General features: G+C 40.9%; 1 protein-coding gene across 5 annotated transcripts in view; it reads left to right on the forward strand.

Annotated features, from left to right (window-relative positions):
* Window positions 1–27,823, forward strand: part of iqsec1b (IQ motif and Sec7 domain ArfGEF 1b) — a 234,352-nt gene that overhangs the window by 115,811 nt on the left and 90,718 nt on the right. For all 5 annotated transcript variants that reach the window (XM_040003174.1, XM_040003177.1, XM_040003175.1 and 2 more), the window contains one exon: window positions 21,118–21,171. In XM_040003174.1, coding sequence (XP_039859108.1) covers window positions 21,118–21,171 — 54 coding nt within the window. The remainder of the gene's footprint in view (window positions 1–21,117; window positions 21,172–27,823) is intronic.

Genomic DNA, 27,823 nt, shown 5'->3' on the forward strand with positions numbered 1-27,823 from the left:
AAAACTTGGACTAGAAAACGTTTTTGCATCGTGTGCCAGGCATGCATATTTAATTCAAATGACTAGGCGCCATATTTAAGGCAAGTACCTTGGTTTGCATTCAGTCTCTTAGCTTTTCCTACAGTTTCATTTATTCATCTAGACATTTTCATATATTTCCAGCCACTGTTTAACTGATCATTCTGTTTGTGCATACAATCAACAATTTGCTTTTGATTAAAAAGAAAAATTGTGCCAATTCATATTCTACTAATTTGGCTGAGCAAAGCACATAATTACATTTTGGAGATGCATGTTTTGTTTTGTTGTTGTTTTTTTAAATGAATGTTATTATTTGATAATTTCCTCCGTTTGGGGATGTCACAATGCTCCGTATTTTTGCATCAGCCGATGCAAGACTGATGTTCTTTTTCTATTGTAAGCATAATTCGTAGAAGCCTGACTTATTTCAGTTTATTTAGAGTAGAAGCTCATCTCTTCAACTCAGTGCTCTATATTTCATATGGCAGTTAACCAATCTGTCCTTCACATCATATTATCTCATAGCAGTCTTATTAAATTAAGCAGTCTAAATTAAAATTGTAATGTTTTAGCAAAGACTGTACATAAAAGATAGACTATCGTGGTCTTAAGGTTGGATTATGTTTCAGAGTTGTAGATTCTTATTTAATTCTTGTTCTTTATTCTTGTTTTATTTTAAGTTTTCGTTTCTTTTAGTGATTATTCACCAATGATTTGTTGTAGCGAGTTTTTGGTATATGGCTAGATTTTGGTTTTGTTTTGATTCTGTTTTTTATTCTGCCTCCTGAGTTGTTGGAGGCTACCTCTCTGTATTGTTTTAGGGTCTTTTCCTTACAGTATAAACCACATTTAGGTGACTGTCATGATTTGGAGCTATATAAATAAAACTGAATTAAGCGAGTAATAAACAGTAATAGAATAAACCATATTTCTGTGGTCTGACTTCTATAATCAAGTGCAACATGGAATATCCACATGGGCTTTATTGGATGTTGCCAGAAATCTTTTGAAACATTTTCCTTGGTTACCCTGTAGTAAGTACATGTGAGAGACAGAAGATGCATTGGTGTGTAAACATCCAAATTGGATAACACAAACACAATCTGAGGCTTTTCCATTGCAAATGTGGCGCTACTTTAGGCTATAACATTAAATGGGGTCTTCTCAGTCTTCCAAATTCATGCAAAGCCTCCACCGAATGCCTTGAGCACTGCTGCTGAGAGTGATTTAAACTCCATCACCGCCCGTTTGGGATATTTGATCAATTGTAGCCATGGTTACAGAAGAGGAGTGTTTAAGGCAGTTTGAGCTCAAGGATAGAGAGGGAAAATAAAGTTGAGGAAAAACAATGAGATAATGATAGAAGTCCTTCAGTAAAGCATCAAAAAATGAAAAGAAAGAGACTAGACGATTGAGCAAAAGTGAAAAATGTGAGTGAGACTGAGCTTTTCAGCTAAATAATTATTTTCACAGCTTCCATTGCTGTGGATCCTTCCCGCCTGGAGCCCAAGGTCAGCTCAGACCAGGCAGCCAAAGCTTGAGGAGCTCTGCTCTTTCGTTTTCAGTGTGCCATCCACACTAAAGATATGGGTGTTCATCTCTATTTCACTTTTTTTCTTGAGACCAGGATAATAGGCACATTAAGTCTTGTGTCATGCCTGCAGCTGTAATTCTCTTAGAGTTGTTCTTCTTTCTGTGCACATGGCTCACTTCCTGTCTTCTTTAATCATTGCTATCATCCACAAGCTCCAGATTACCTTACTTGTCTCTTCTTCCCCCTCTTATATCCTGGTTTGGGTCTGAACCGTGCCAATACAACATTATAGTTATACTGGATTGTTACTACACTTTAAAACACATGATGTGACTACACTGTGGGGTAAATGATCCATATGGTCTGAGTGACTAGTGTTACTAAATAAGAGCTGAGTTAATGTAACCCAGATGAAACCAATTTAAATGTGATACTTACATGTTAAGGTTGTTGTTATTCATAGATTTACATTTGCAGCCAGCATCTTACCTGGTCCAGCATAAGGAAGGCAGGGGGTGACTTTTCGCACACATGCCCCATTAACTCAAATTTAGGATGTTTTCTGAAACTTGTCATAGTGTTCATGTTCGAAGAGGTGAAGGCTGTTCCAGAGCAGTTTGTACAGAGTATACAGAACAGTGCTAAATGGCTGTGACAGAGGTGCTCAACAGAGCAAAAAGACAAGTACATTAGAATCTCTAGTTTTAGAAAATGATACCTCACATCCCAACAGGCAGTTTTATTGAATGGCCCCCACTAAATGCTAGCATTGAGCACTTTAAAATACTACATTGGCTTCAGCTTCAAGCTATGCTGGTTTCTTATTGGACAATAATAGCAGCACCTGCCCAGCCAGCTCAAACTTTCAGATATCTCGGGTGGTCTCCGCTGTCGTAGGGTAATGCTTAACATACTGTAGTCTTTCACTGTCTCTGGGCAACAAGATCTAACATTTGGATCTTTCCCATATCCCGTTTAACCAAGGTCTCATCTATAGGTTGAAGGAGTCACCGCTTTGTGACAAAGAAACATCCCACTTGTTGGCAGTTTGACAGCTTTTTTCCTTGTTCGCTATATATTAAAAGGAAGGAGAAAAGTGATCATTTCAGCTCTGTTGCTGGGGTGCTGCTGCCACTGCTGCAGAAGAAGAAAGTGCTGCATGCTCTCTTTATCTCCCTCCCTCTTCTTTCTTTACCAACATCTAAGCTCTCATTTGCTCCACTTTTCTGCACTGAATGCAGAGGATGTGATGATAGATTTGTGTAGTGCACTGAGTCATCTGCACTGCAAGGGCATAAAGTGGATCCATTCATTGTGAGGACCAAAAACTGAATTGCCATGGCACTGTAATTCAATAACATGTATAATCCTGCCTTAGCTTTCCAAATGAAAGATGTTGTCAGCCACTGTGAAATTAAATAGAAATGTAGGATATGAACATGTGAGACTTGGATCATCTCCTTTTTAAAAGGAAAAACACAGTCTAAGTTCTCTTAAAGTAGTCTGACAGGATGTAAGCTTGAGTGCAGCAGACTTAGTTAAGCAGCTTTAAGTGAGATGTGTCCACTGAGGAGCTGTGTGTGTGTGTGTGTGTGTGTGTGTGTGTGTGTGTGTGTGTGTGCGTGTGCGTGTGAACATCACACACAGTCAATAGGTTTCTGAGCCACAAGCTGCACTCTTGGGCACAACTAGGCTGTGCTCTGTTGCAAGACAGAGATATGCAAACGTCACCATTGTGATTCAGATCATATCCTTGCTAAACTTGAAAAACAATAAATATTTTAGTTTGCTTCCAAGACCTCTGGATCATCACACAAAACTCTGATTTCAAGAGGTTTGGTGTTGTGTTCACTAACTGGAACTGGAAAAGTCATCAGAAATCTGGAGGGTGAAGAGTACCTTAGTAAGTCATCATCGCAGCTTTGTAACCTTGGAAGACTCAGAGTCTTACTAGTCATCCTACTTATGAACTTGCAGTGTGTATTATGCACAATACAGTTCAATCACACACAGTAGTATAGTATACACTGTGGTATAGTTTAACATGCTGCTGGGGAACCTGTTGGAGTGGGGCTAGGGTTAGAGTTCCATTTTAGAAACATGCTAAACAAGCACTGTAAAAGAAATTCGAACATGTTACCTTTTAAATGAAGTCTCTTACATGCATTTTGGCTTCACAGTTTTACTCTGCCATCATGTGAAAATGCAAGATAAAGGGGTAGATGTGGATCAGATTTGTTTATTCACATGTGAAAATCTGAAAATTCCAAATTGAGCCACAAAATCAATGGTGCAAATTCATCCTGCAAAATTACGTGAGTCAGAAAAATATTTTTAACTACCGAAATGTTCACAGATTTTACATGTCCAGTGGGTAAAACACTGAATACTTAATGGTTTGTTGGTAAGTACAGCTGGCATGAGGCCCTGGGGTGGACACAAATAGCTTGAGGATCATTAAGGGAATGGACATCAGGAACACATTGTTTAACTTATGCGCTGACCAGTGGACAGATGTATAGTCTGACTAACTGTCAGTAGGAGTATCACTTTGACTAGAACCAAATTCATGGTGGTCTTCATTGACCTAATCCAGCGGTGGGCAGCACTGGTTTCACTGGCACTGGCTGGTTTCTCCCAGACAGCTGATATTAATACGTTTTATTTCTAATCCCCTGACAAAAGACTTTTTTTAGAGCAATATATTAGGGACGTATCACTCTCTTACATATGTTTAGACTCATGCTGTAACCATCATAGTTGATATTTTGTTGCACACTTTAAGTTTAGTAATCTTGTTTTATTTTAATAAGTATCTATCCTTAATTTAAACTGCTATGTGTTAGACAGTCATGGATGGCTACATTACATTTTACATCAGCTACTTTGTATGATTACTTAGACCTGGGTAAGAAGGCAAACGCGGAAATTACCCAAAGATATATGACTGTTCATTGCCGTGTTTAGCAGTGCATAAAATTAATAATGATTCAGAGCAGATTAATCAATTGGTGTGTTTCTGTTTGCGCAGCAAGGAAGAAACAAAATGATTTTGTGTGTATTTCACTCAGCACTCCTCTAACATCTATAGTAATGCTGAGAGGAACAGAGGAAACTGTTTCTAATGTTCTGCATTCATTAGCCTACTTCCAAATCACTTGTTTTGATCAGCAGTGTAGCTGAGATGTTGTGTGTTGTGTGTGACCTCGTTTTGCTTGAGTAAAGATTCAGCCCATGTGGAAAGAAGTTTTTGTTTTCTGTAGATTTTGTGTTTGTAAGTCCTTTAAAAAAAATCCACAGACATTAAACACTCACCGGCCTTTTTGTTAGGTAAATCTGCTCGTTAACACGGATATCTAACCAGCCAATCACTTGGCAGCAACTCAGTGTAGACATTCATTATCTCAGACTGGTTTCATGAACATGACAATGACTTTACTGCACTTAAATTGCTTTTACCTGATCTCAATCCAATAGAGATGGATGTGCAGCAGGCTTGGAGATTTGCTTCATTGATGCGCAGATGACAAATCTGTATTAACTGTATGATGCTGTTGCTGTGAACCAAAATCTCTGAGAAATGTTTCCAGCACTGTCAGGACCTTGTTAAATCTATTTGTAAATAACCCTAAATACTATTATTTAGTTCCTTGCACCTTATTTTGCCACTTATTGCCTTTATCTACTATGAGCTTTCTGTTTGAGTTTTGAAGCTATTATTTTGAAGGGACGACTCCCTGTAAAACTGGTTTAACGGAGCCCATGGAGATTTATTTTGTCATTAGCAGCCCCCTTGATAGAGGCGCAAGGTATGTTTATGACGAAGATAAGGACATGTTTTCTGTGACAGAGGTTACATTTGTTAAATTTTATGTAGAAGGTTAGTTTGTGTTGTAAAGGTTTAAGATTGTAAGAGTGTGGATTTTCTACTTGCACGCTGTTTTTGTGTATACATTGCCAGCTCTTACATTGAGAATGAGGGTTTATTGCCATTAAACCTGAAAACTTCATCAGTAAAGTGTCATCCTTCATCGGATGCCATAAAGACTTATGGCACTTCCGAAGGCAAAAGCAGGTTCAACCAGTACTATCAAGGTGTACTTAATGAGATGATTTGTGAGAGTATATCTGTATAACTTTGTATATATCTGTATATCTGCTGTAAAACATTAACCTAACCCAATCCTACCCATAATCCTAGATACAGTGGGGCAAAAAAGTATTTAGTCAGCCACCGATTGTGCAAGTTCCCCCACTTAAAATGATGACAGAGGTCAGTAATTTGCACCAGAGGTACACTTCAACTGTGAGAGACAGAATGTGAAAAAAAAATCCATGAATCCACATGGTAGGATTTGTAAAGAATTTATTCGTAAATCAGGGTGGAAAATAAGTATTTGGTCACCTCAAACAAGGAAAATCTCTGGCTCTCACAGACCTGTAACGTCTTCTGTAAGAAGCTTTTCTGTCCCCCACTCGTTACCTGTATGAATGGCACCTGTTTGAACCCATCATCTGTATAAAAGACACCTGTCCACAGCCTCAAACAGTCAGACTCCAAACGCCGCCATGGCCAAGACCAAAGAGCTTTCGAAGGACGCCAGGAAAAGTATTGTAGACCTGCACCAGACTGGGAAGAGTGAATCTACAATAGGCAAGCAGCTTGGTGTGAAAAAATCAACTGTGGGAGCAATCATCAGAAAATGGAAGACATACAAGACCACTGATAATCTCCCTGGATCTGGGGCTCCACGCAAGATCTCATCCCGTGGGGTCAAAATGATCATGAGAACGGTGAGCAAAGATCCCAGAACCACACGGGGGGACCTGGTGAATGACCTGCAGAGAGCTGGGACCAAAGTAACAAAGGTCACCATCAGTAACACACTACAACGGCAGGGAATCAAATCCCGCAGTGCCAGACGTGTTCCGCTGCTGAAGCCAGTGCATGTCCAGGCCCGTCTGAAGTTTGCCAGAGAGCACATGGATGATACAGCAGAGGATTGGGAGAATGTCATGTGGTCAGATGAAACCAAAGTAGAACTTTTTGGTATAAACTCAACTCGTCGTGTTTGGAGGAAGAAGAATACTGAGTTGCATCCCAAGAACACCATACCTACTGTGAAGCATGGGGGTGGAAACATCATGCTATGGGGCTGTTTTTCTGCCAAGGGGACAGGATGACTGATCCGTGTTAAGGACAGAATGAATGGGGCCATGTATCGTGAGATTTTGAGCCAAAACCTCCTTCCATCAGTGAGAACTTTGAAGATGAAACGAGGCTGGGTCTTCCAACATGACAATGATCCAAAACACACCGCCCGGGCAACAAAGGAGTGGCTCCGTAAGAAGCATTTGAAAGTCCTGGAGTGGCCTAGCCAGTCTCCAGACCTCAACCCCATAGAAAATCTGTGGCGGGAGTTGAAAGTCCGTGTTGCTCGGCGACAGCCCCAAAACATCACTGCTCTCGAGAAGATCTGCATGGAGGAATGGGCCAAAATACCAGCTACTGTGTGTGCAAACCTGGTAAAGACCTATAGTAAACGTTTGACCTCTGTTATTGCCAACAAAGGTTATGTTACAAAGTATTGAGTTGTATTTTTGTTATTGACCAAATACTTATTTTCCACCCTGATTTACGAATAAATTCTTTACAAATCCTACCATGTGGATTCATGGATTTTTTTTCCACATTCTGTCTCTCACAGTTGAAGTGTACCTCTGGTGCAAATTACTGACCTCTGTCATCATTTTAAGTGGGGGAACTTGCACAATCGGTGGCTGACTAAATACTTTTTTGCCCCACTGTACATTGCTCAGGACAGTGTGTCATGGGCAGTGTGTCTAGAGAAATGGAAAGCTTGACAGACCAGTGATGCCTAATTATTTATGAGCAATTATTACAGAATTTCTGATTGCTGTGTTTTAGGGAAGCAGTTTATTGGTGCAGGCAGTCATACTGATACTTTGTCGCATTTTGTATAGTCTCATTTGTTTACTTACCCCGGGGCCTGTCTCAGTGCAGAGGGATTAGGCTACATCCATGGATGGATGACAGCAGGGAAAGAGATCACTGTTTGTTCTCAGAGTCTGCCCTCAATCTGTTATTGAAGGACACAAATGGGTAAGACGCAGGTCCAAGGCCAGATTGATAGTTTGACTGGGTTACTGGGGGAGTAATGATGCTTGCCTTCTCTCACTAAGATTTTACAAGTGCCAAAGGGTAGAAGTCAAGGCAAATTGGATTACATCCTTTGAAGATGAAGTTGTTCTTGGTGTTGACCTTGGAAATTGTTCAATTGTGATTCAATTTGAAGCCCATACAATCAGTTGACTGATCACTGTAAACACAATGACAAATGCGTCCCTCGTCTGCCTCTGTCACACTAGTAATGGATCTTCCCTGCAACACTGGCTTACATTGTGAATATTACCCTGCTCCTAATCTGATTGTCAGATAAAGCCGTTTTCATATTGCAAAATCTTAAACAACCAAATCTCATTGCGCCTGTGAATGTCTCTGCCTCAAATTATTCCCGCACATTAAAGGATCCCAGAAATGTTGAGTCGGATTTCTGCAAACCCCCAACTGTGAGAATCACAGGGAAATATTCCTGTGGAGTCGTAGTCTCTATTGTTCTGACTCAGGTGATTGCTCTACTCTTTGTTCGCTTGGATGAAACAGCTCGCTGTCACACTTTGCGTGCACTGGAATGGGAGATAATTAACTGTAATGATAATGGTCGCCTTTTGCTGTTTCGATTAGTATCATTTTAATCATCATTACATTGTTGTCTGGCTGTGACATGATGTTAATAGGATGTGGTGATAGTGTGTATATAGGGAGGGCAATGGCATTGGCTCAACAGGCCGGAGAGTACCAGCTTTCAGCTTTGCATGCTTCAGAACAGCTCTACTCATCACTATCAAATCATTTCCATTATGGATCATTGTGTTTTGCAGGTTAAAATATAATGTTTCAGGCATGATAGATTTTGTTTTCCCTTTGAAAAGTGTTTTGTAATTGAGTGAGTGCACTGCTTAAGGGTATCTAACCCTGGCATACACATCTCAGCACCTTCTTTCACACTTCAGGGAAAGTGTTTGTCTTCAATGGCTGCACTGATTTAATAAATTAGCTGTGGAATTTCTCTCCATGCATTTTAAAAAGCACTGGATGCAGTTATATACATTAGGCCTTATCTGCCTGGTAATTAGCAGCCAACAGTTTAGATATCACCAGCATTACATGAGAAGCCACGCACATTTTTTAGAGAAACCCGGGGAGGCTGGGGAGGCATTGAGTCCGAATGGACCATGTTCAGCACCTCCATTGCCGAAGCCACTGTACTGAGCTGCGGCCACAAGGTAGTTGGTGCCTGTCGTGGTGGTAATCCCCGAACCAAATGGTGGACACAGTGGTGAGGGGAGCCACCAAGCTGAAGAAGGAGACCTACCGGGCTTGGTTAGCCTGTGGGACTCTGGAGGCAGCTGACAGGTACCGACAGGCCAAGCGGAATGTGGCGCAGGCGGTGGCTGAAGCAAATGCTCGGGTGTGGGAGGAGTTTGGAGAGGCCATGGAAAAAGACTTTCAGACTGCCTCGAAGAGATTCTGGCAAACCGTCAGGCGACTCAGGAGAGGAAAGCGGTGTTCTACCTGCACTGTGTGTAGTGCGGGTGGAGTGCTGCTGACTTTGACTGAGAAAATTGTCGGGTGGTGGAAGGAATACTTTGAGGACCTCCTTAATCCCACTGGCACATCTTCTGTGGCTGAAGCAGAGTCTGGGGATGAAGGGGATGACCCGCCAATCTCTGGGGGCGAGGTCATTGAGGCAGTTAAACAACTCCTTGGTGGCAGAGCCCCTGGGGTGGCCAAGGTCCGCCCCGAGTTCCTGAAGGCTCTTGATGTTGTAGGGCTGTCTTGATTGACACGTCTCTACAATGTTGCATGGAGATCAGGGGCAGTACCCCTGGACTGGCAGACCGGGGTGGTGGTCCCCATCTTTAAGAAAGGAGACCGGAGGGTGTGTTCGTACTATAGGGGAATCACACTCCTCAGCCTCCCTGGGAAAGTCTATGCCAGGGTGCTGGAGAGGAGAGTCCATCCGTTAGTCAAACCTCGGATACAGGAGGAACACTCCTGTTCCTGGTCGTGGAACACTGGATCAGCTCTTATCCTCTCGAGGATACTTGAGGGTGCATGGGAGTTTGCCCAACCAGTCTACATGTGTTTTGTGGACTTGGAGAAGGCATTCAACTCTGCTTTTTGCAGATGATGTGGTTCTGTTGGCTTCATTGGGTGATGGCCTCCAGCTCGCCTTGGAACGGTTCACAGCCGAGTGTGAAGCAGTGGGAATGCACCTCCAAATCTGAGGCCATGGCCCTCAGCCGGAAAAGGGTGGTGTGTCCACTCCGGGTCAGGGACGAGTTCCTGCCCCAAGTGGAGGAGTTTAAGTATCTCGGGGTCTTGTTCACGAGTGATAGGAGAAGGGAGCGGGAGATCGACAGACGGATTGGTGCAGCGGCCACAGTGATGCGGATGCTGTACTGGTCTGTTGTGGTGAAGAGAGAGCTGAGTTTAAAACCTCCACATCAAAAGGAGTCAGTTGAGGTGGTTCGGGCATCTGACAAGGATGCCTCCTGGACGCCTCCCGGGTGAGGTTTTCCAGACATATCCCACAGGGAGGCGGCCCCGGGGCAGACCCGGGACACGCTGGAGAGGTTATATCTCTCAGCTGGCCTGGGAACACCTTGGTGTTCCCTCGGCTGGGGAGAGCGAGGTCTGGGCTTCTCTGCTTGGGCTACTGCCCCCACGACCCGGCCCCGGATAAGCAGAAGAAAATGGATGGATGGATGAAATCTTTACCGTGTTAATGAGAAACTTCTCTGTTTTCTTTTTACTTTATTAAACTGTGACATCTCTGTATATAAAAGATGGACATCTGAGATATTACCTGTTTGTTTTTGGACATGCATTGTGAAGCCTTATGTTCTGGTGCCAAAAGTGACCATAGTTTAATTAGAAGGAGAAGTGCCAGCAAGCTAAGCTAGCAGGCCAGTTAGCAAACTGCATCCACAGAATGCACAGGATAATGCTTGCTCACAGGGATTTGCTCACAGGATGGGCTATCCGGTTGTTCAGTGATGACGCGACGAATCCTACTTCCGGGTCTATAGTAGTCTGCGTTTAATATGGCTTTTGTGTTGTTAACATGTTTAATGTTATGTATTTTCTTCTATTTGATCTCAAAAAGCTCCTAAAACAGTCAGTGATCACTGTTGACCTCCCTCGGCTTTTATTACCACTAATCATTTATTTAAGCTCAGTTTTTAAAACCTTAGGATGTAACTACAGCCCAGCCCATGCAGCAGTATATGAATGACTAACCTCGTATTGTGGATGGATTATCTCAGTTGTTCTCCTGGCTGAAGTTTGGTCCTTTTACAGCATCCTGCCATGCGATTACATTTGTTCCTGATCACCGAGAACACTCACGTTAACTTTTATCGAGTGGAAAAAAAGTTAGCTTGTTTATATTATGCTAACATAGCTGTGTCGCTAGCGGTCACGTAGCACATCATTATATACCAGCTAGCCCAACTTCAGTAACCTTACAAACGTCACTGCTGTTTAGTTTCCTGTCTTCATTTATGCTGGAAGTGATAACAGAGCTGTACGTTTTAATTTGTTTCCAAAACCCCGCAGTCAGGACATGCTATATTGTATTTAGATAGAAGCTAGCGAGCTAACTCCCTGCTAACTTCTAACTCCGTTAAATGTCATAAATTCCGTTTTCATGGATGCCTGGATGTTAAACTCAATTGTTACACCTGGTAGAGAAGAACGCTGATCATTTTATTAAAGATGAAAGACTTTAGACAGTTTTTCAACTCTCAGTAATGCCATAGTGATCGTTTGATATATGGACCTGCAGCGGAGTTTAGGCCCAGACACGGCTAGTGACGTCAGACTGAACAATCGGATACAGTAACTGACAGCATGTCATATTATTTTTTAAGATAATTTCTAGAAAAATACCTTAAAAGATATCAATACTACAATCATGGTGTAGTTCAATGATTCTGCTAGGCTTTACCTCCAGTAAAGCCTAGCAGATAACAAGAGGATTTATGTCCCTGTTTTTGCAGACCTGAATATCCAAAAGGCCAAGCCCCTAATTTTCAAACAATAGTATAACGGAGTTATAAAAAATGACCCACTGTGGAGTTGTTGGGAAGAGGGAACCTGCTTTTTTACCAGACTCAGAGTATGCTTACTGCTGCTGTAGAGTTAAGAATTTCAACATGATAGTCTATGGCAGTAGTTCCCAAACTTTTTTTGCTAGGTATAGTTTGTTGGGTTTCTTTTGTTTTTGTTTTTTTTCACTATGTAATAATATTCAACATTGTCATCAATACATTTTTTAAAAAATGTGCAAAATGGGTTTAAAAACATAAACAACTGTGGGATACAGTTTGTCCGTGACTTGAACCGGGAATACAAATTGTGGCAGGATCAGTGTTGTGCCAAGGTATGCATCCCCGACAAAACCCGCTCCCCACACTTAGGGAGCATTCGCTGGGCACGTAGTGCGGATCCAGTTTACTCCACCTCCATTACAGATTGGGCGTGGAAGCAGTGATGTTTTAGTTTTGTGAAAAGTGAGTGTCGTTACATTACCATTCAGTTTGAGGGTTACAACAAAAAATTATATATTTATTGTTCTCACGTGGTATTGGACAGGGTTATTTTAATAAACGAAGGACATTTTACCTGATAATTATTTTTATCCTCCTATAACTTTCCTGAACAAAGAGCTAAAACCTTAGTCGTTATAAGAAATGTTTGTGAACTAAAAATCAAGAATGTGGGATACAGTTTGTTTGGAGATCCCAGCGTGTGCTCCCGATGCAGGGGAAATTCTGTCAGGGATCCCTACCTTGGCACGGCAGCTGTCGTGGAGGTGAATCCAGTGGCAAGATATGCTTCATCATATGTTCTAGTCTTTGGCTTGGAAGCATTTCTAGCAATGCTTCAACCTCTGCTTTGCTTTGCATTTCCATTATGCTAGCAGTGTCCAAGCATACTTTTTTTTTTTTTTTTCCCCATTCCGCCCACTTTGGGAACCACTGGTCTATGGGATTGACTAGCTTCTGTCTCCAGTGGCTATTAGTGGAACTGCTGTTTTTAGCACTTCCACGTTGCCTTCACTTTTTAGTCCCACAAGTTGCTGCTTAAGTATAGGCAGCTGAAGTTTCTGATATGGATCAATGTCTACAACTGCTTTTATTTTTAAAGGTTACACTCCATCAACACATATACATAATACATATAGTACTAATGTTTCTGGACTGATATTGGCACACACACAGTCTTTGAGTTGCTTCCAATCAGACAACTAAACCAGTCTGCTGTAGCTAAATCAGAGTTGATGGTATCTTGACGTAAGAGTAGTGTGAAGACGGGTCCATTTCCATGGCTAGAGATAGAAAATAAATTATTCAGGTGTGCCTTTGGCCTAATGTGAGGCATGATGAAAGTAGATTTTAGATTAACAATGTGCCGACACTACCCTTTTGCTCTGAAGCAGAGGTCCAGTGGGACATGTGGGACAAGCTTCAATCAGTGAAAACACACTGCCATCTGTTGGGCCAATCAGTTTTAGTGACTCCACACACACTCAGCAAGACACACACACACACACAGTGAAGCCTCACAACTCTGACTTAGTCATACCATTATTAAAACTTTGTAGCCATTTTCTCAGATGATATCAGTGACATCGGAGGGTTACCATGGTGAAATTAACCATCTTTGTAACAAGAAACAGGGCACTTATGCTCCTTGTCACTTTTTTTTGCGTACATGCTCGCTGCACTGATATGTTGAAAACTGCTTTCGGCTTGGCTGTCTCATGAAGTTAATAAAACATGTGCAACTGTGTGATCTTGCACAGCCCCAAAGTGTCAGCAAAGAGGAGGGAGCAACATCATTTTAGGGACTCTATTTGCCAAAAATCTGGCAACAGGACTGACTGGCACCATGTCTTTTGAGTCAGGGCTGTTAGAATTTAGGATTTCATTCTAAACACAAACTCTTCATCAACTTTTAATTAAGCCTTAAAAGCATCAGTAATGTTCTTGTTACAGACAAAACAGACAAAACTTTAAAGTTGCCCAACGTAATTTGGTGCTTGTTTGCATGCTCCCAAAAACACCCCTCACCAACAAAGCCCTCAGCTGTAAAGATGGCCGGTAAATATCTGGTCAAAAGGTTTTATCAGCAGATCCTTCAAGTTGTGAGTTCCAGCCAGCACATATAAAACTTGTTCCCCTGAATCTACTAAAAGCCTGTCACATGGTTTCTGAGTAGGTACTCAGCATTGCTTGCCATTGGCATTTCAGTGATGCCAGTCGGTGACCCGGTCATTCATCCGTAACAGATTTTGCTTTTGTGGAAGTCGCTTAAGTCTTTACAACAACATATTCTGTTCCTACTTCCAACACTCTTACTATAAGAAGGGACTGTTCAGTGAGCACTTACAGTGTCTGCTGATTGGTGCTGGGCAGGTAGCATACCGTAATGCTGCAGCTGCTGGAAACAAGACTAGGGCTGACACAAACGATTATTTTGATAGTCGACTAGTCACCGATTATTTTTGCGATTAGTCGACTAATCAGATCATGCATCCATTGGACGTAAAACGCACAACTTACTGCACTGCATAACTATCAGCTTACAGCTTGAAGTGTTTAGGGTATGTGCCAACTAAAAATAAAGACAAGATGATAGTTTATTAAACTTTTAATGAAATTTGCAGATTGTCTCAGTGGAGTTTAATGAACTCAGCTCCTTGTGATCTAAAATATAACAGGACACTGGAGTAAATTCTCCACCATCTCACACTTTTGTTTAATCAGTTTTCTGTTTGACGCTTATTCAAGCTGTGTAAAAACTATATAACTTTAATCTCAGCCAAAACGATTTATTCAGGAACAAATAAAATACTGAGAAAAGCCAAACAATAACATTTTAAAGTTATTTTTTGGCTTTTCTCAGTGTTTTATTTGTTCCTGAATAAATCGACTTATACATCTGAGTGAGTGAGTGTGTGTGTGTGTGTGTGTGTGTGTGTGTGTGTGTGTGTGTGTGTGTGTGTGTGTGTGTGTGTGTGTGTGTGTGTGTGTGGTGGAGGTGGGGGAGTTCGCTGTTCTCCTTGAACCCCCGGTTAGCTATCGAGCTGGTGGGTAACAGATATCTCCGAAAACGTCGGAGCACTTTTCCAAATATGTGATGTCTTGATAAACCGAGGAGATATTTGAAGCTACATTCTCGCCTGAAAATATCTGAAAACTTTATTTTGTGATCCAGAAAGTGTAATATTAAAACTAAGTAGCTGCCGCCATTGTTCAAAACTGGAATTGGCTAGGCCGCGCTATGAATTCTGGGATAGGTTGGGCCACGAAGGATAAACCCATCCTTCAATTCTGGGGAAAAGGAGGAAGCATTTGTCAACTGCATTTGGAGGAGTCTTCCAATTTGGACAGCCTTTGTAGCGTCGCTGTAACGTAGTCGGCCTACAAATGCGGCCTCCGAAGGATGCGGCCCCTGAATTTGGACACAGCTACGATACCGGACCCTGCTTCTTCTTCTTCGGCGTTTAACGGCAGCTGGCATCCTTGTACATGTATTGCTGCTATCTTCTGTTTCAGTCCATTATTACACTCTTAAATCCTACTGCTTATTCCTGCATCTTTCAGGATCTTACAAAGCTTCAAACGGCATGTCGACTATTAAATTAATCGTCGACGATTTTGATAGCTGACGTAATCATGACTAGTTGACTAATCGTGGCAGCCCTAAACAAGACTCATAAAAGAATTTAGAATGAGCCAAACCATTTAAGTAGTTGGCTGCAAAACCCAAAAGATGAGCAGTCAATCTCTCTGGTGTGAATGACACTTTTAACATTAAATAAAGTATTTTAATCTGTGTTTAAGGATGATTGGCGCTTTGTCAAGAGCTTTGCACATGATTAAGATAAACTTTCACTGTCTCTAAATCTTTGAGACCCAGCTGAACTAAACTGAATCTATTAAAATTAAGACCTGAGGCAACAGTTTTACATCTTTAGATAAATGCTGCTGACTGCCTGTGCTACCCCTCAGCCTTCAGTGACTCAGTTATTGATTTCAAAATTCAACTTTACCTTGTTCTCAAGTTACCGCATTCACAAGATTTGCAGAAAACATAACCTCTGACTGAGGTCGCGGTCACTGAGATAAGAACTCGTCCAAGGTTTGTAGTAGCTACACCTATGCTATTGATTTCAAAATTCTAGCTGACTTCCTTCTGGAGTTATCGCATTCACAAGATTTTCAGAAAATTTGAACTTAGACCTCTGACCTTTAGATCAAGGTCAGTGAGCTTTGTCGCCTCATTCTCAAGTTATCGCAGTCGGAAACTTCGGTGTCCACACTGCCCCCACACTCGGACACCAGCCCAGCAGGGTGACAGCAATATTCAGCCTTTTACAACTGAGGGGTAAAAAACTGTAGTTGACTGCTTACTAACAGAGCCAACAGATTTATTTCACGCCATCTCTTCCATCTTCTCACTTGGTGTTACACAACACATACTTGACATGTTGTATTGGCAACGTCATTGAGGGAAATGTGTGTGAAGCTGTAGTAACAGGCCTAAAGGCATTAATATATTAATTACAGATTTTATGAAACTACATTATGTCGCCAGGCTTTGCCAACTATTCTATATTGTGTTTTATTTATTGTGTTTTCCAAACTGTGGTGCTTTCCAGAAGGTGTTAGTTTTAGTCGTTTTTATAGTATTGCTTGGCTATTTTTCCTGTTGTGTTACATTTACTTTTGTACGGTGTTGTATTTTGTATGCTGGGTCACCACACAAAAAATGACTTTGTCTGATGATATTAAAGTCACAGTAAAAGGGTCATGTGATCCTGGGTAGAGAAGCTTTGATTGGGCTCTGATCTAGATGTGAGGCAAGACAGCCGGAGGAGGGAGACAGTGACCGCAGAGATGGAACTGCCTCTTAGCTCCTAACTTTCCTTCACACCCAGAATATGCTCGTGCACACGTGCTCATACACAAACACAGAGTTCATTATTGCCGTGCATTCACTCCCATCCTTCATGCTACTGCCTTGAAGTGATTAGCAAAACAATGACACAATCTGCAAAATGTTTTTCCCACAGAAAAGCTTGTGCTCAATAAACTGCCATATCATCTACTGCACTAAAGAACCTCATGATTGAGCTTCCTCTTCACAGCCTCTTTCCTATCCTGCTTCATGTTCTCCTGACTCCCAGCAGGGTACTGCAGTAACTGGAATTATGTGTTTGTGTGATGTTGTTGCTGTTGTGAGCCCCAGGCTTTTTTCTCTGATCAAGAAGGGGCCTCATGTCTGGGCCCTAATGCTTGCCTAGCAGTATGACTAATGCATCGTGTCCCTAGTACCAACCATATGGAATTTAGATAAACTGGACTAAGAGCTCCTTCTGATAAGACTAGTGTAAAAATAAACTATTGGAATAAGAATGGAAAAAATAAGACATTAAGATTCTATGTCACGTTTTCTGTGTAGCTCTTGAATTGATATTGCAACCTTCTTTTGATGTTTGTTATTGTTTACTCTTGTTATTGTTTAATCAACTGACCAGAAGAAGACCTGGCCTTATCCCAGAAGGCATATTAATCATAAATGTCTCTTCCTGCTATATAATGGTAGGTTATTTCTGCACAAAGTAACGTTATTTCTGATTAGAATCAGTTGAGAAATCTCGGCACAAGACAGAAGGCCAAACAGGCCTTCCCGTGTGCACGGTTTGATTGTTCTCCTGTCATCCTGAATCACTTTGAAATGCTTCACAGCCACATATCTATGTTTGCTGCTCTCAGTATCAGAACCAAATGATTATGTCATCCCCTGACACAATTCTGCCTTAAAGGAAAACCACTTTTCTACTCTAGCTGAGTATTCAAAGCCCTTTTTACTACAAGTACCGTTCAACTATAAGCTCTTTTTTCTGTGTTTTTCCTATACCCAAGCGGCCTGGCTAACATTTGTGCACACACAGTGATCAGCACATTGGGGTTCAGTGTCTTGACCAAGGATATTTTGACATGCTGGAGCAGCTAGGAAGTGAACCACTGACCTGTGCTACCACCTGAGTCACAGCCACCTCCAATGCATTTATCTATTGTTTGAATCTTTTATATTGTCATTAATTAATGTTTTATTTAGCTTAGACTAAATCAAACATGCAGATTCATGCGCTGTGGTGACCCCTTGGTAAGCTGAAAGTAAGTGTAGGAAAACAGCCCTCGACTCCCTTAATGCATGATGTCCATAAACACTTTGCTAATGAGATGTGATCGCAATTGCTAGTTTCAAACCTGAAATACAATATAGGGTTAATTTTATTAAATAAGGGTCCCTAATGAAGCCAAAAAGCACAATAAAGGAGGGCATGCTTTAAGACAATCCTAACTTGTAAGTGAATAGTTGCGTTCTTTAAGCATTGCAAGTTTCTCTGTTTGTCAGCCAGATCCCCTGTTTGATTGTGGCGCAAGGTGACGGCTCAAATCTTCACAAAGTGATTCACTAAGTGACATCACGGTGGCTATGTCCGTTTTTTATACAGTCTGTGAATGCACTGAAGTACTCAATTTTCAAACTCGAGATCAGCGTTCATATCCAAAGACTCGTCTGTAGTTAGGTTTGCAGTTGTATATATTCAAGACAAGATTGTACCTCCAAAGGCACCGAGTGTACACATCAGAACAGAAGCCCCTAAAATTGCTTGATTGCCTGCTTACCTCCACTCCTTGACTGAGTTTAAACACAGTGCTTACAATTTCAGGCTGCGGGACATTTTGACTTTAGTTTACCTCTTTTTCACACTGGATTTGGATAAAACTGGCTTTAAATATGTTGGTGCCTATAACTAAAGTGAGCTACAAAAAACAATGAAGCTGAATTCTTTTGATTTTTTAAAGACTTGTATTTCTCTGTATTTCTCTGTCTGGAACGACTCTTACTCTTGTTTTCTTAATTTGTGAATAAGTGTAATGTGTCATTTATTATGTAGCTGTCTGTCTCAATTGTTGTGTATGCTTTTTTGCACACAGGTCTCAATCTCAGTGAGACTGAGATCTGTTTAAGTAAAGAATTTAATAATAATAATAACCCTTCCAGTTCTGCAGTTGTTGTTTCCTGATGATAAACAAAAGCAGTGATGTAGCCCTATGAGAATGCTGTGGATTGTCTGTGTCTGTGGGTTTTAGTAGTGAATCAGATGTACACCAATGAAAACATGCTGTTACTGATCTGTCGCAATCCATCAAAGTGATAAACACACCCCGACCTATACCCCCACCTTTCTTTCTGACCGAGCAGACTGAAAACATTTCCAACCTGAATCGGACACATTTGCTAAAACTACACAGTTCACCAAGCGAGGCGTGGCTGTTGGACTTGCAGCAATGTCTGCTATTTGAATGTCACCAAGTCTCCAGAGAGGGAAAGAAAAGGATCTTTGCTTTGAGCCATTGCTATTGTCATGACAACTGCTTTAAATGCCTCATCTGTGATTGATGTTTCACTGCTTCTTTCTACCTTGCCTCTTGTCATGTCAGAGAAGTTCAGTCATTCCTGCACATTGTGTATTCCTGTGAGAGATGTGCAGCCGAGCACAGCGGCATTTGATACATACAAAGCATATTCAGCAGTTCTGTTATCAGCTGAGTGATAGTACAGCTTTTTATTTTGTTGTTAAGCAATTTACCTGCCTCCCCCTGCCTATTTCCAGCCTTCTGTGACTGTCTTCACTCCCCCCTTTCCCACTCTGTGATTGGGGCATATATCTTCCACAATGCTACACAACTTCACTCTTGCTCTACTCTTTAATGGAAGGTGTCACTGAGAAGCAGTCACCTCATTCCCGCTAAAACCAGCGTTTCCTCACCTGCTTTCTTGAAAGCTTTTAACCCGACTCGACGAGAAAAGGGCCAGCACACAAGAAAGGTGTGGAACCATTTCTACCCAGGCTTACTCTGTTGTGTCATTCTGATTCCTTTACCTTGATAATCTTTTGTTTAGCAGGTTACAAGATGTAACCAGCTGGTTGGATGGATTATACATAGGCAACTCTTTTTTTCTTTTTCCAACCACTGCAGTCAGGGTTCAATCTCAAATTAAAGCATACCTGGCTCAGTTATGCATTTGTCAGAAATGCAACTTAAAACTGATGCATTTCAACTGGGAAGTAAAACTTTGCTGCAGTCATCGGTGCTGGTTGCCTATGGCACTTGTGAAGAGTCAGTGGAAACATACATCTTTTGCATTTTTCTGAACACTTTTCTTTGACCTAGAGTTTCAAAATGCCATGTGAAGAAAACAAGTTCATAAAAACTTTGGAAAAGACAAAAACATTGCCAAGACAGTCCAAGTGCATTACACAGCCAGAAGGGAATTACTCAGTGTCTTTTGTAATGAATACTCCTGTGCAGTCTATATTCAGTAAGATACCTATAAGAAAAAACAAAGGGACTGCAAACATAGTGTTAATCACCTACATCACTTCTATTTTATTTATGTAGCGCAATCACATGACCCCGTATGAACAAGCACTTGGCGAAAGTGAGAATAAAAAACTCCCTATTAACAGGAAGAATCCTCCAGCAGAGCCAGGCTCAGGGAGCTGTTAGGAGTGAGTGGAAAGAGTAGAGCAAAGACAGAAAAGAAGGTGACCTATAGTAGGGAGAGGCATGTACTGTAATGAAAAAGTATTTCGGAGTATTTATTTATTTTTTTGCATAATTATTCTAACATTTTATTTTCAAAAAGGATCAGGCAAAAGAGGATTTTTATAGAATACTGTTAAATGTTACTATATCATTAGAATCAGACTACTTTCATAATCCCTTAGGAAATTATGTCCATATGTTCGGACAAGATCGAGTGGGATCAAAACAGTGAGTGGGTCATTTACATTTGAGAGAAGCAAATTGAGTCTACTAATAAATTAAATGCTATATTTAAGTTCTGTGAAATCTACAGAAGGTTTTCTAGTTTTTCCTTGATGCAGCGCTCTCTCACTGTAGCCACATTAACTGAGATTAAGGTCTGTACTCGCACAGTCGTTTCACTGTAACGGGACTCATCAGCTCTGAATCAGAAGTGTGGACCAGCCCTCATATTAACCAGCAGGCCAATCCTCTGTCAGCACCTCAGTGACCTGATGTTGACTACATAGACAGGATCTAGTCCTTTAAACATTTCTAGTCTATTTGCATGAATATAAATTAAGTGGAGAATTTGTGGTGCGATGTGTAGCAGCAGTTATATCACCAGTCAGCTGTACGTGAGCCATCATCTCAACTGCTGCTGAGCTTGAATGAGTGGCACACTAATTCAGTGTGTGTGTGTGTGTGTGTGTGTGTGTGTGTGAGGAGTGGGTAAGAGATTTAACTGTGTGGTAGTCGCTGTGTACCTAAGCTTTCTGCTTTCCTGTTCCCCCCAGACCAGACACAGAGGTCCCCAGCTCCGTCATGATTCACAGACGCCACCATCACTCGTGAGTAATTATTTGAATGTTGTACATATGGGAATTTTATGCCCATGTGCTGAAGTGTTAAAGCTGTGAAGCAAAAAACATCCAATCAAGAGAAGGGAAAATGTGTGCTTGGAATGCTAAGTCCTAGCAATTGATCTAGTTTCTTTTTTCTTCATATGAAGGAAGAAATAAGGAGGAAACACACAGTGCACTTTTTACTGTATGTATGCTGATCTGTGCATATGTTGTGTGTGCATGTTGTCAGCAACAAAAACAACCAGCGCTTCTCCTGGAGGCTAAAAAGTGGCTTCAACATTTTTCTGCTGCACTACAGAAGTAAAGGTGGACTTTATTTACGTAGCGCTGATGATGTCACACCAGAAGAGCTATTTTTAGAAAATGGTATGAGGAAAACTGGTGGGGTTTTTTTCTTCCTCTCCTTCTTCTTTCCTGCACATTTCCTGGAACATTATTACTATTCAGAGCCCTTCACATGTGCATGTTCTTCCCTCAGCGCGTTTAATCTCATTGTTTTGGTCAATTTAGAGAATCTATGAGCCACTGATTGCTTTCACAAAGCAAAGTTTGTCAGGCAACACACACACACACACACACACACACACACACACATACACACACAGTCAACTTACTGTACGGAAGAATTTCCACTGTGGTTTCATAATTACATGATATGTGTTGTTTATCATTTAAAGTGACCGACTGCATACAGTATTAGTCTCAGTGCTAGCAGCCAGCAGGCATGATGGGAGATGCGGTGGGGTGGTGTTGACCTCCTGTTATTCCCACTACCCATCTGCCTACAAATCTCATCTGTTAGTCCCATGATCTTCATTAGGCGTTTTGTTTTTTCCGACATCCAGGGAGTCACATAAAAGTCATCATTTCTGCCTCACTAGTGCTGGATTGCATAAGAAAGAAGGAGCTTCCATCTGTTCCACCCAGGGCTGGCTTGCCTGCACTGAGCAGACTTTTCATCTTATTATCACACCAAAGCTGCCTCCCCCCTCCCACTAGAGCAAGGCACAGCAGCAAAGCTGTTCGTCTGTGATGGATGATCATGTGACCTGACCAAGCTCAAGGTCACTAGATTTCCTGAAGTTCCCCAGCTAAACATACCCTTCACGTGTCCAGCTGAGAAACATGGGCTTTCTTGTCTGCTTTAGTGTTAGAGAATACGTAAACCTACTTCCATGACCTTACATGCACTAAGTAGATGCAGGTGTGAAAAAGCTGATGGCTCTATTATAATGAAGTCCATCTGTGTAATACACTGCTGGCCTGAATTACCTTAAAAATGGAAGGCCACGCTGAGTGCTCAGCATATTCAACTTGAAGTATAATGATGGATGGGACATTAGAGTGCCGAGCAGAAAGCACCAGGTGCTGAAAAATGAAGCTCATGGAGAAGTGCCAAAAACTGCAGTACTACTCCTGGCCACTTGAGGTTGACTCCAGTGAGCCACTCCTTATACTTTCCCAATGACCAACAACTATCAAATTTAAATGATAAACAAAGAATAGATTAGGTGGCTATGCCTAATCCATTATAGTACATTCATGGTGTGAATATTTTTGACTGACAGATGGCCTGACATAGGCTGCTGTAGTCCTTGTTAGGCAAAGATACACAGTACTGTTGTGAAGCCTTGAACTGAGTATGATTTTACTTGGTGTTTTGATTTGGATGTGAAAACCAATGATTGGACTTGACTTTGAAACAGCAGCCAACTCATCCTCACTGGCTATCGATCTGTAAAGGATAATTAATATAATAGAGTAAGAAAGTGGATAATTGCCGACATTCTTACTTTATCAGTGACTATAGTTTACACACTTTTACTTTTACTCTCAGGATTAAACTTGGGATTAAAATAGGAATTTAGCCAATAAAGTCATCATCAGTCATAGAGCAAAGGAAAAAAAAACTATTTTAATTAGATTTATTATATTTTCGACATAATTCTTTTCATTTTTCAATGGGATGGTACAGGCAGTGCCACTGCAACTGCTGATGTTGCACTTACATTCAAATAATGTATTAAAAATTATCATAAAAGACCTTGTTTAAAGAGTTACTAATAATCCCATTTGCAATTTGCACCTGTGATTTATGAATTTCAAATCAGCTTAAGTTTTTCAAGCAGAAAGAGGATTTAGTAGTGGATCCTAGAAAACTGATTCTGTTCATCTGGTTGTAACATTTTCTGAGTTCCCTCTGAAAATGTTACAACCAGATGAACAGAATCAGTTTTATGTCACTCATACAAGTCACTTTTTCAATCTCAATTGACTGCAGGTTTGCCTAACCTTATAAATGGTACAGTTTAACAAGACCATTTAAGGAGACACTTGGTGTCATTTTGAACAGAAAACCTTTTTTACAGGAAGAATCCGCGAGCAGAACCAGGGTCAGGGAAGGGTCTGCCGCAGGTCATCCAGGCCTTTATGTCTTTAAGATTGGTGTGTGTCATCTGTCCTCTTGGATAGATAAACCATGGTATCATCTACATAGCAATGAAAATGTAAGTTAATATTGCCTTAGGAAATCTTTTTACATTTTTACGTAATGTAAAAAGAAGTGGTCCCAGCACAGAATCTTTTGGAACTAATTTTGTGAAAAAGACTCCCCATTTACATGAACAAATTGGATGGGAATTGATAAGAATTTAGCGATTCCAATTCCATTATCGATATCACTTATTGATTCGATTCCTTATCAATTCTCGTTGGTTTCTCATTGGGTCCACTTTGAGAGTCACCATCATCTCTAAGTAGTGTATCAAAGACATTAAATTAGAGCAAATTAATTACATGTTGTGTGGTCAAAAGTTTGTGGATGCTGGATGTATTTCCCCTTGCCTGTGATCAGCATTGGGATCATTACGCATATTACACAGAACACTTTTCTTAAAAGTAATGCATTACATTACTTAATTATTCCCAGGGGAAAATAACTTGTTGTAATACATTACTTTCATGTTACTCTTCCAAACAACCTAAAAGGCACTGTCTGATAATTACCATTCAACAGTATAAACCTATAGGATACAGTCCTACACACCAACACAAATCCCTACCCTAAGGAGGATGCACATATGATCTTTCTATTAGTAGTACACAGAGCAGGCAAAGATTAAAAAAAATAGCACAAAGGGGCTTTAAAGGGATCGCCACAGTGATTCTACGAAAGAAACACGAACAGCTAGAAACAGAGGCCGCAGCCTTACTGCTCATCAGTTTGTTCAAGTTCAGAGTCTGGCTGATGGGCTCGGTTCAGCATTCACTCAGCTTTAATATCACTCTAAGTTCATGGCTGGGTTCTTGCTGTATATGCAGATGCTTGCAAAGAGCCAAAGTTGCATGAGCAGCACTTTACCATTGCATTCTCATTGTTTTGCGCAGTTAAAAAGTAATGTCCATATCGACAGTGTAGACTGTTTTCCTTCTCTGACACAAAAACTGAAATCAGCTGTAGGGCAAGGAATTGGATTGCTCAGATTCCCATCCCTACTGGAATCTATGAAATAGATATGATTCAAACTACAGTGGCAAAATTCATTTGATACCAAAGGTACGTTCTAATCTCTCTGGTAAAATCTTGTGGTTAATGGTACTAAATGCGGCACTGAGTTCTAACAAGGGAAGCACAGTAAGGTACGTAACCATTAATAAAAATTCATCATATTTATGGTTTAAGTATTAAATACTATTTGAGCAGTCTGACAGAAATAGGGTCTAAAAGGTACATATATAAATGTTTTGGGGGGTTTTTGTTACAATTTTATTGTGAAGCAATTCATGAAGTCATTACTAGCTAAAGTTAGGGGAATCCTCAAATCAACAGACCTAGGCTAGAGTGCTGAGAAGAAATCTGGGATTATTCTTGCTGTCGTCTTTCAGTGAGGAATTCTACGATCGTCTTGCTTCAGGGAAGGATTGTTTTTATAGAGCAAAGACCTGTTTTCTGGGCCAATCAACGGTCTTCTAAATCAGTGAATTGCCCTTTCATCTCCATTTTATGGGTTTAAAGTTTTCTTTTTAGAGAGCTGGTCGATTGGTATAATTCACAACAATACACTATTATACTATTACTCTGTTTGTTCTAAGGACAACCTATGGACACTTGATCCTTAGGTTGGACCAATTTTTGAAATGGAGTGGGCTAACCACATTTACTCGAAGCCTTTTTGATACGATGTTGTCTTGCTTCCCTGACCATTGTGTCTGCAGGCACAGTGTTCGCTCTGTGTTGTAGAATCCTGATGACACCCAGTTTGTTCGGCACTGGGTGATGAGAGTCAAATCTTAAATACTGATTGCTTTACCGTAGAATATTAGCATTGTGGTGAGGAAGACACTGACATCGCTCTGTGAGGACAACATTATCATCCTTCCGGCAGAAGAGGGTAGATGCATGCTATTACTAGACCAGACAGACTGTCATGAGAAAATTTTCTCTTCTTAGTGACAAAAGTTCTTATGAGCCCTCGAAATGAGAACCTGGTGGCGAATACAGGAAAAGGGTAATAGATTAGATTAGTTTGTAAGAGATTGTAGGGTGACCCCACCCATGACAACATGACCACGCTCAACACCGACCACGTGTGTCTGTTCTTAGAACTGCAATAACATATTTCATACACAAGGACCAGTGCTACAGGCAGAAATGTGTGTGTCCCGTGGATTCCCCAGCTTCATCTATTGTGGCTGACTTTGATATGGAGGACATGGCTCTGTTGTCCTCTCTTGGAATATCACTGAGTCATTGGTTCAGGTATGTGATGACACCTGTATGAAAATTACATTCACCACAATTCACAGATCAAATTAACTCAGTGGACAAACATATCAAGTTCACCAAGGAGGAAGTGAAAAATGACAGACTAGCGTTCTTGAAATTGCCGTTAGGAATGGGGGACATTTAAAAGTCAATGTATACCATGCCAACACAGATCAGTGGGGGTAGCTGTAGCTCAGGATGTAGAGCAGTCAGGTTATCTGCTAATCGGATGGTTGGTGGTTCTAGCCCTGGCTGCTCCAGTCTGCAAGCTAAATATCCTTGAGGAAGATACTAACCCTAAGTTGCTCCCTGATGCATCCATCAGAGTTTGAAAGTGTGTGAATGTTAGATAGAGAGCACTTATATAGAAAAACCCTAGAAAAAGGTGCTTGTGTGAATGAGGCAAGCATGTCTTACTGAAAACTGATTGCAAGTCCGTTTTTTCAGTTATGCCACATCACCATAGAAGTGGATCGCCTAAACTGGCTGCTGTTTTCTTTACCATTACCAATTGTGCTTGTGTTTTTATGGCTCTGCAAAGCCAAAATATCACCTGTGAAAGGAGTTCTTTCTTTTGGAGTTTCGTACTATGAGTGATGCTTTTTACAGGACACTTTTTAATCTATTCTTAATGTAAAAGATTGATTACTGCATTATAGAAATTACACTCGTCTGCCTTACCCATCTATGTACTGTAGCATACTTAGGTCATATTATTTTTCCTTACAATAATCAAATCAAGCAGGTAGAGCTGCAACACAGGGTTTTAAATTAATTGGTCTTTACCAGAATGTTCAGCATTTCTCCACAGAGCTTTCAACAGGATCTTTGGGCATCAGTATTGTTCCCTATTTCCATTTATTGCAAAGGTAAATCTATCCACAGGTCTATAATGATGGACCACTGAAATATTTAAGGAGCCAGTGGTTAAACTTTAATGTGTGTCTCAGTGTTGCAGCTTTACATCTTGAAAGTTAGCTGTAGCTGTGTCGCATGGCCTTTTTGCATTACTTCAAACAGTTTAGGAATATGGCTAAATGATAAAGTAGTAAAGTAATCCTAAGCAGTACTGTCTTCCAAGTCCCTTTCTGCCTGTTGTTTTAGGCAATGAGCATTTATGACTTGGTTTTGACACCGTCACTGTATTGTAGAGGAAAAGCTGTGTGTATCTACGTAATGTGCAGCAGTGTTGCTGTTGGCCATAGTGATATAAGAACTGGAAATTGTCCAATGGTGCATCAAACCAGACACTTCAGCTAATTAAGCATAACTTCATATATCTATTGTCATCATGCATAGAAAAGCTATAAATGGATTTGATATTTTACTGGTTCTCTTGTCACGGGTGTTTGTGCCAAACTGATGTAATTGTAAAGTCTCTCTCATGGCAGTGCTGTGGACTATTAGAGATCAAAGACTTACTCTGTCATAAATCTGCATTGAGTAAATTTAACCCACTAGATACACTGCACTGTAAGAGTTGTTTATGCTTAAAATGCAAAATTAGGTAACCTTAACTCAAGAGTGCCAAGTTTTGCTAACCTATTTTGAGTCTGTCAAAGATACGTTGCATGAACTGAACTGTAGGAGGTTGTCATGGTTATGTGATTGCAGTCAGGCTGGAGCTGTCATTTTTATGTCATTTAAAATGATGGGTAGAGATGTTTATCTCAGTTCACTGTCATACACAGACCAGGCTCCTATAACATGGCTGTTATACAGGCAGCCTTTAAGCATTATAACTGTGTGTGTGAGAGTATGTGTGTCTGTAATACATTTTGTAAAAGTTATTACTATGCAGCCAGGTAACTTCTTCTTTTTTGACGGGGCTCCCACACAAACACAAAGCAGAAGAGGAAGCATCGCCAAATA

Source organism: Simochromis diagramma, unplaced genomic scaffold (genome assembly GCF_900408965.1).
Source record: "Simochromis diagramma unplaced genomic scaffold, fSimDia1.1 OVJJ01000646.1, whole genome shotgun sequence".
In the NCBI taxonomy this organism is placed as follows: domain Eukaryota; kingdom Metazoa; phylum Chordata; class Actinopteri; order Cichliformes; family Cichlidae; genus Simochromis; species Simochromis diagramma.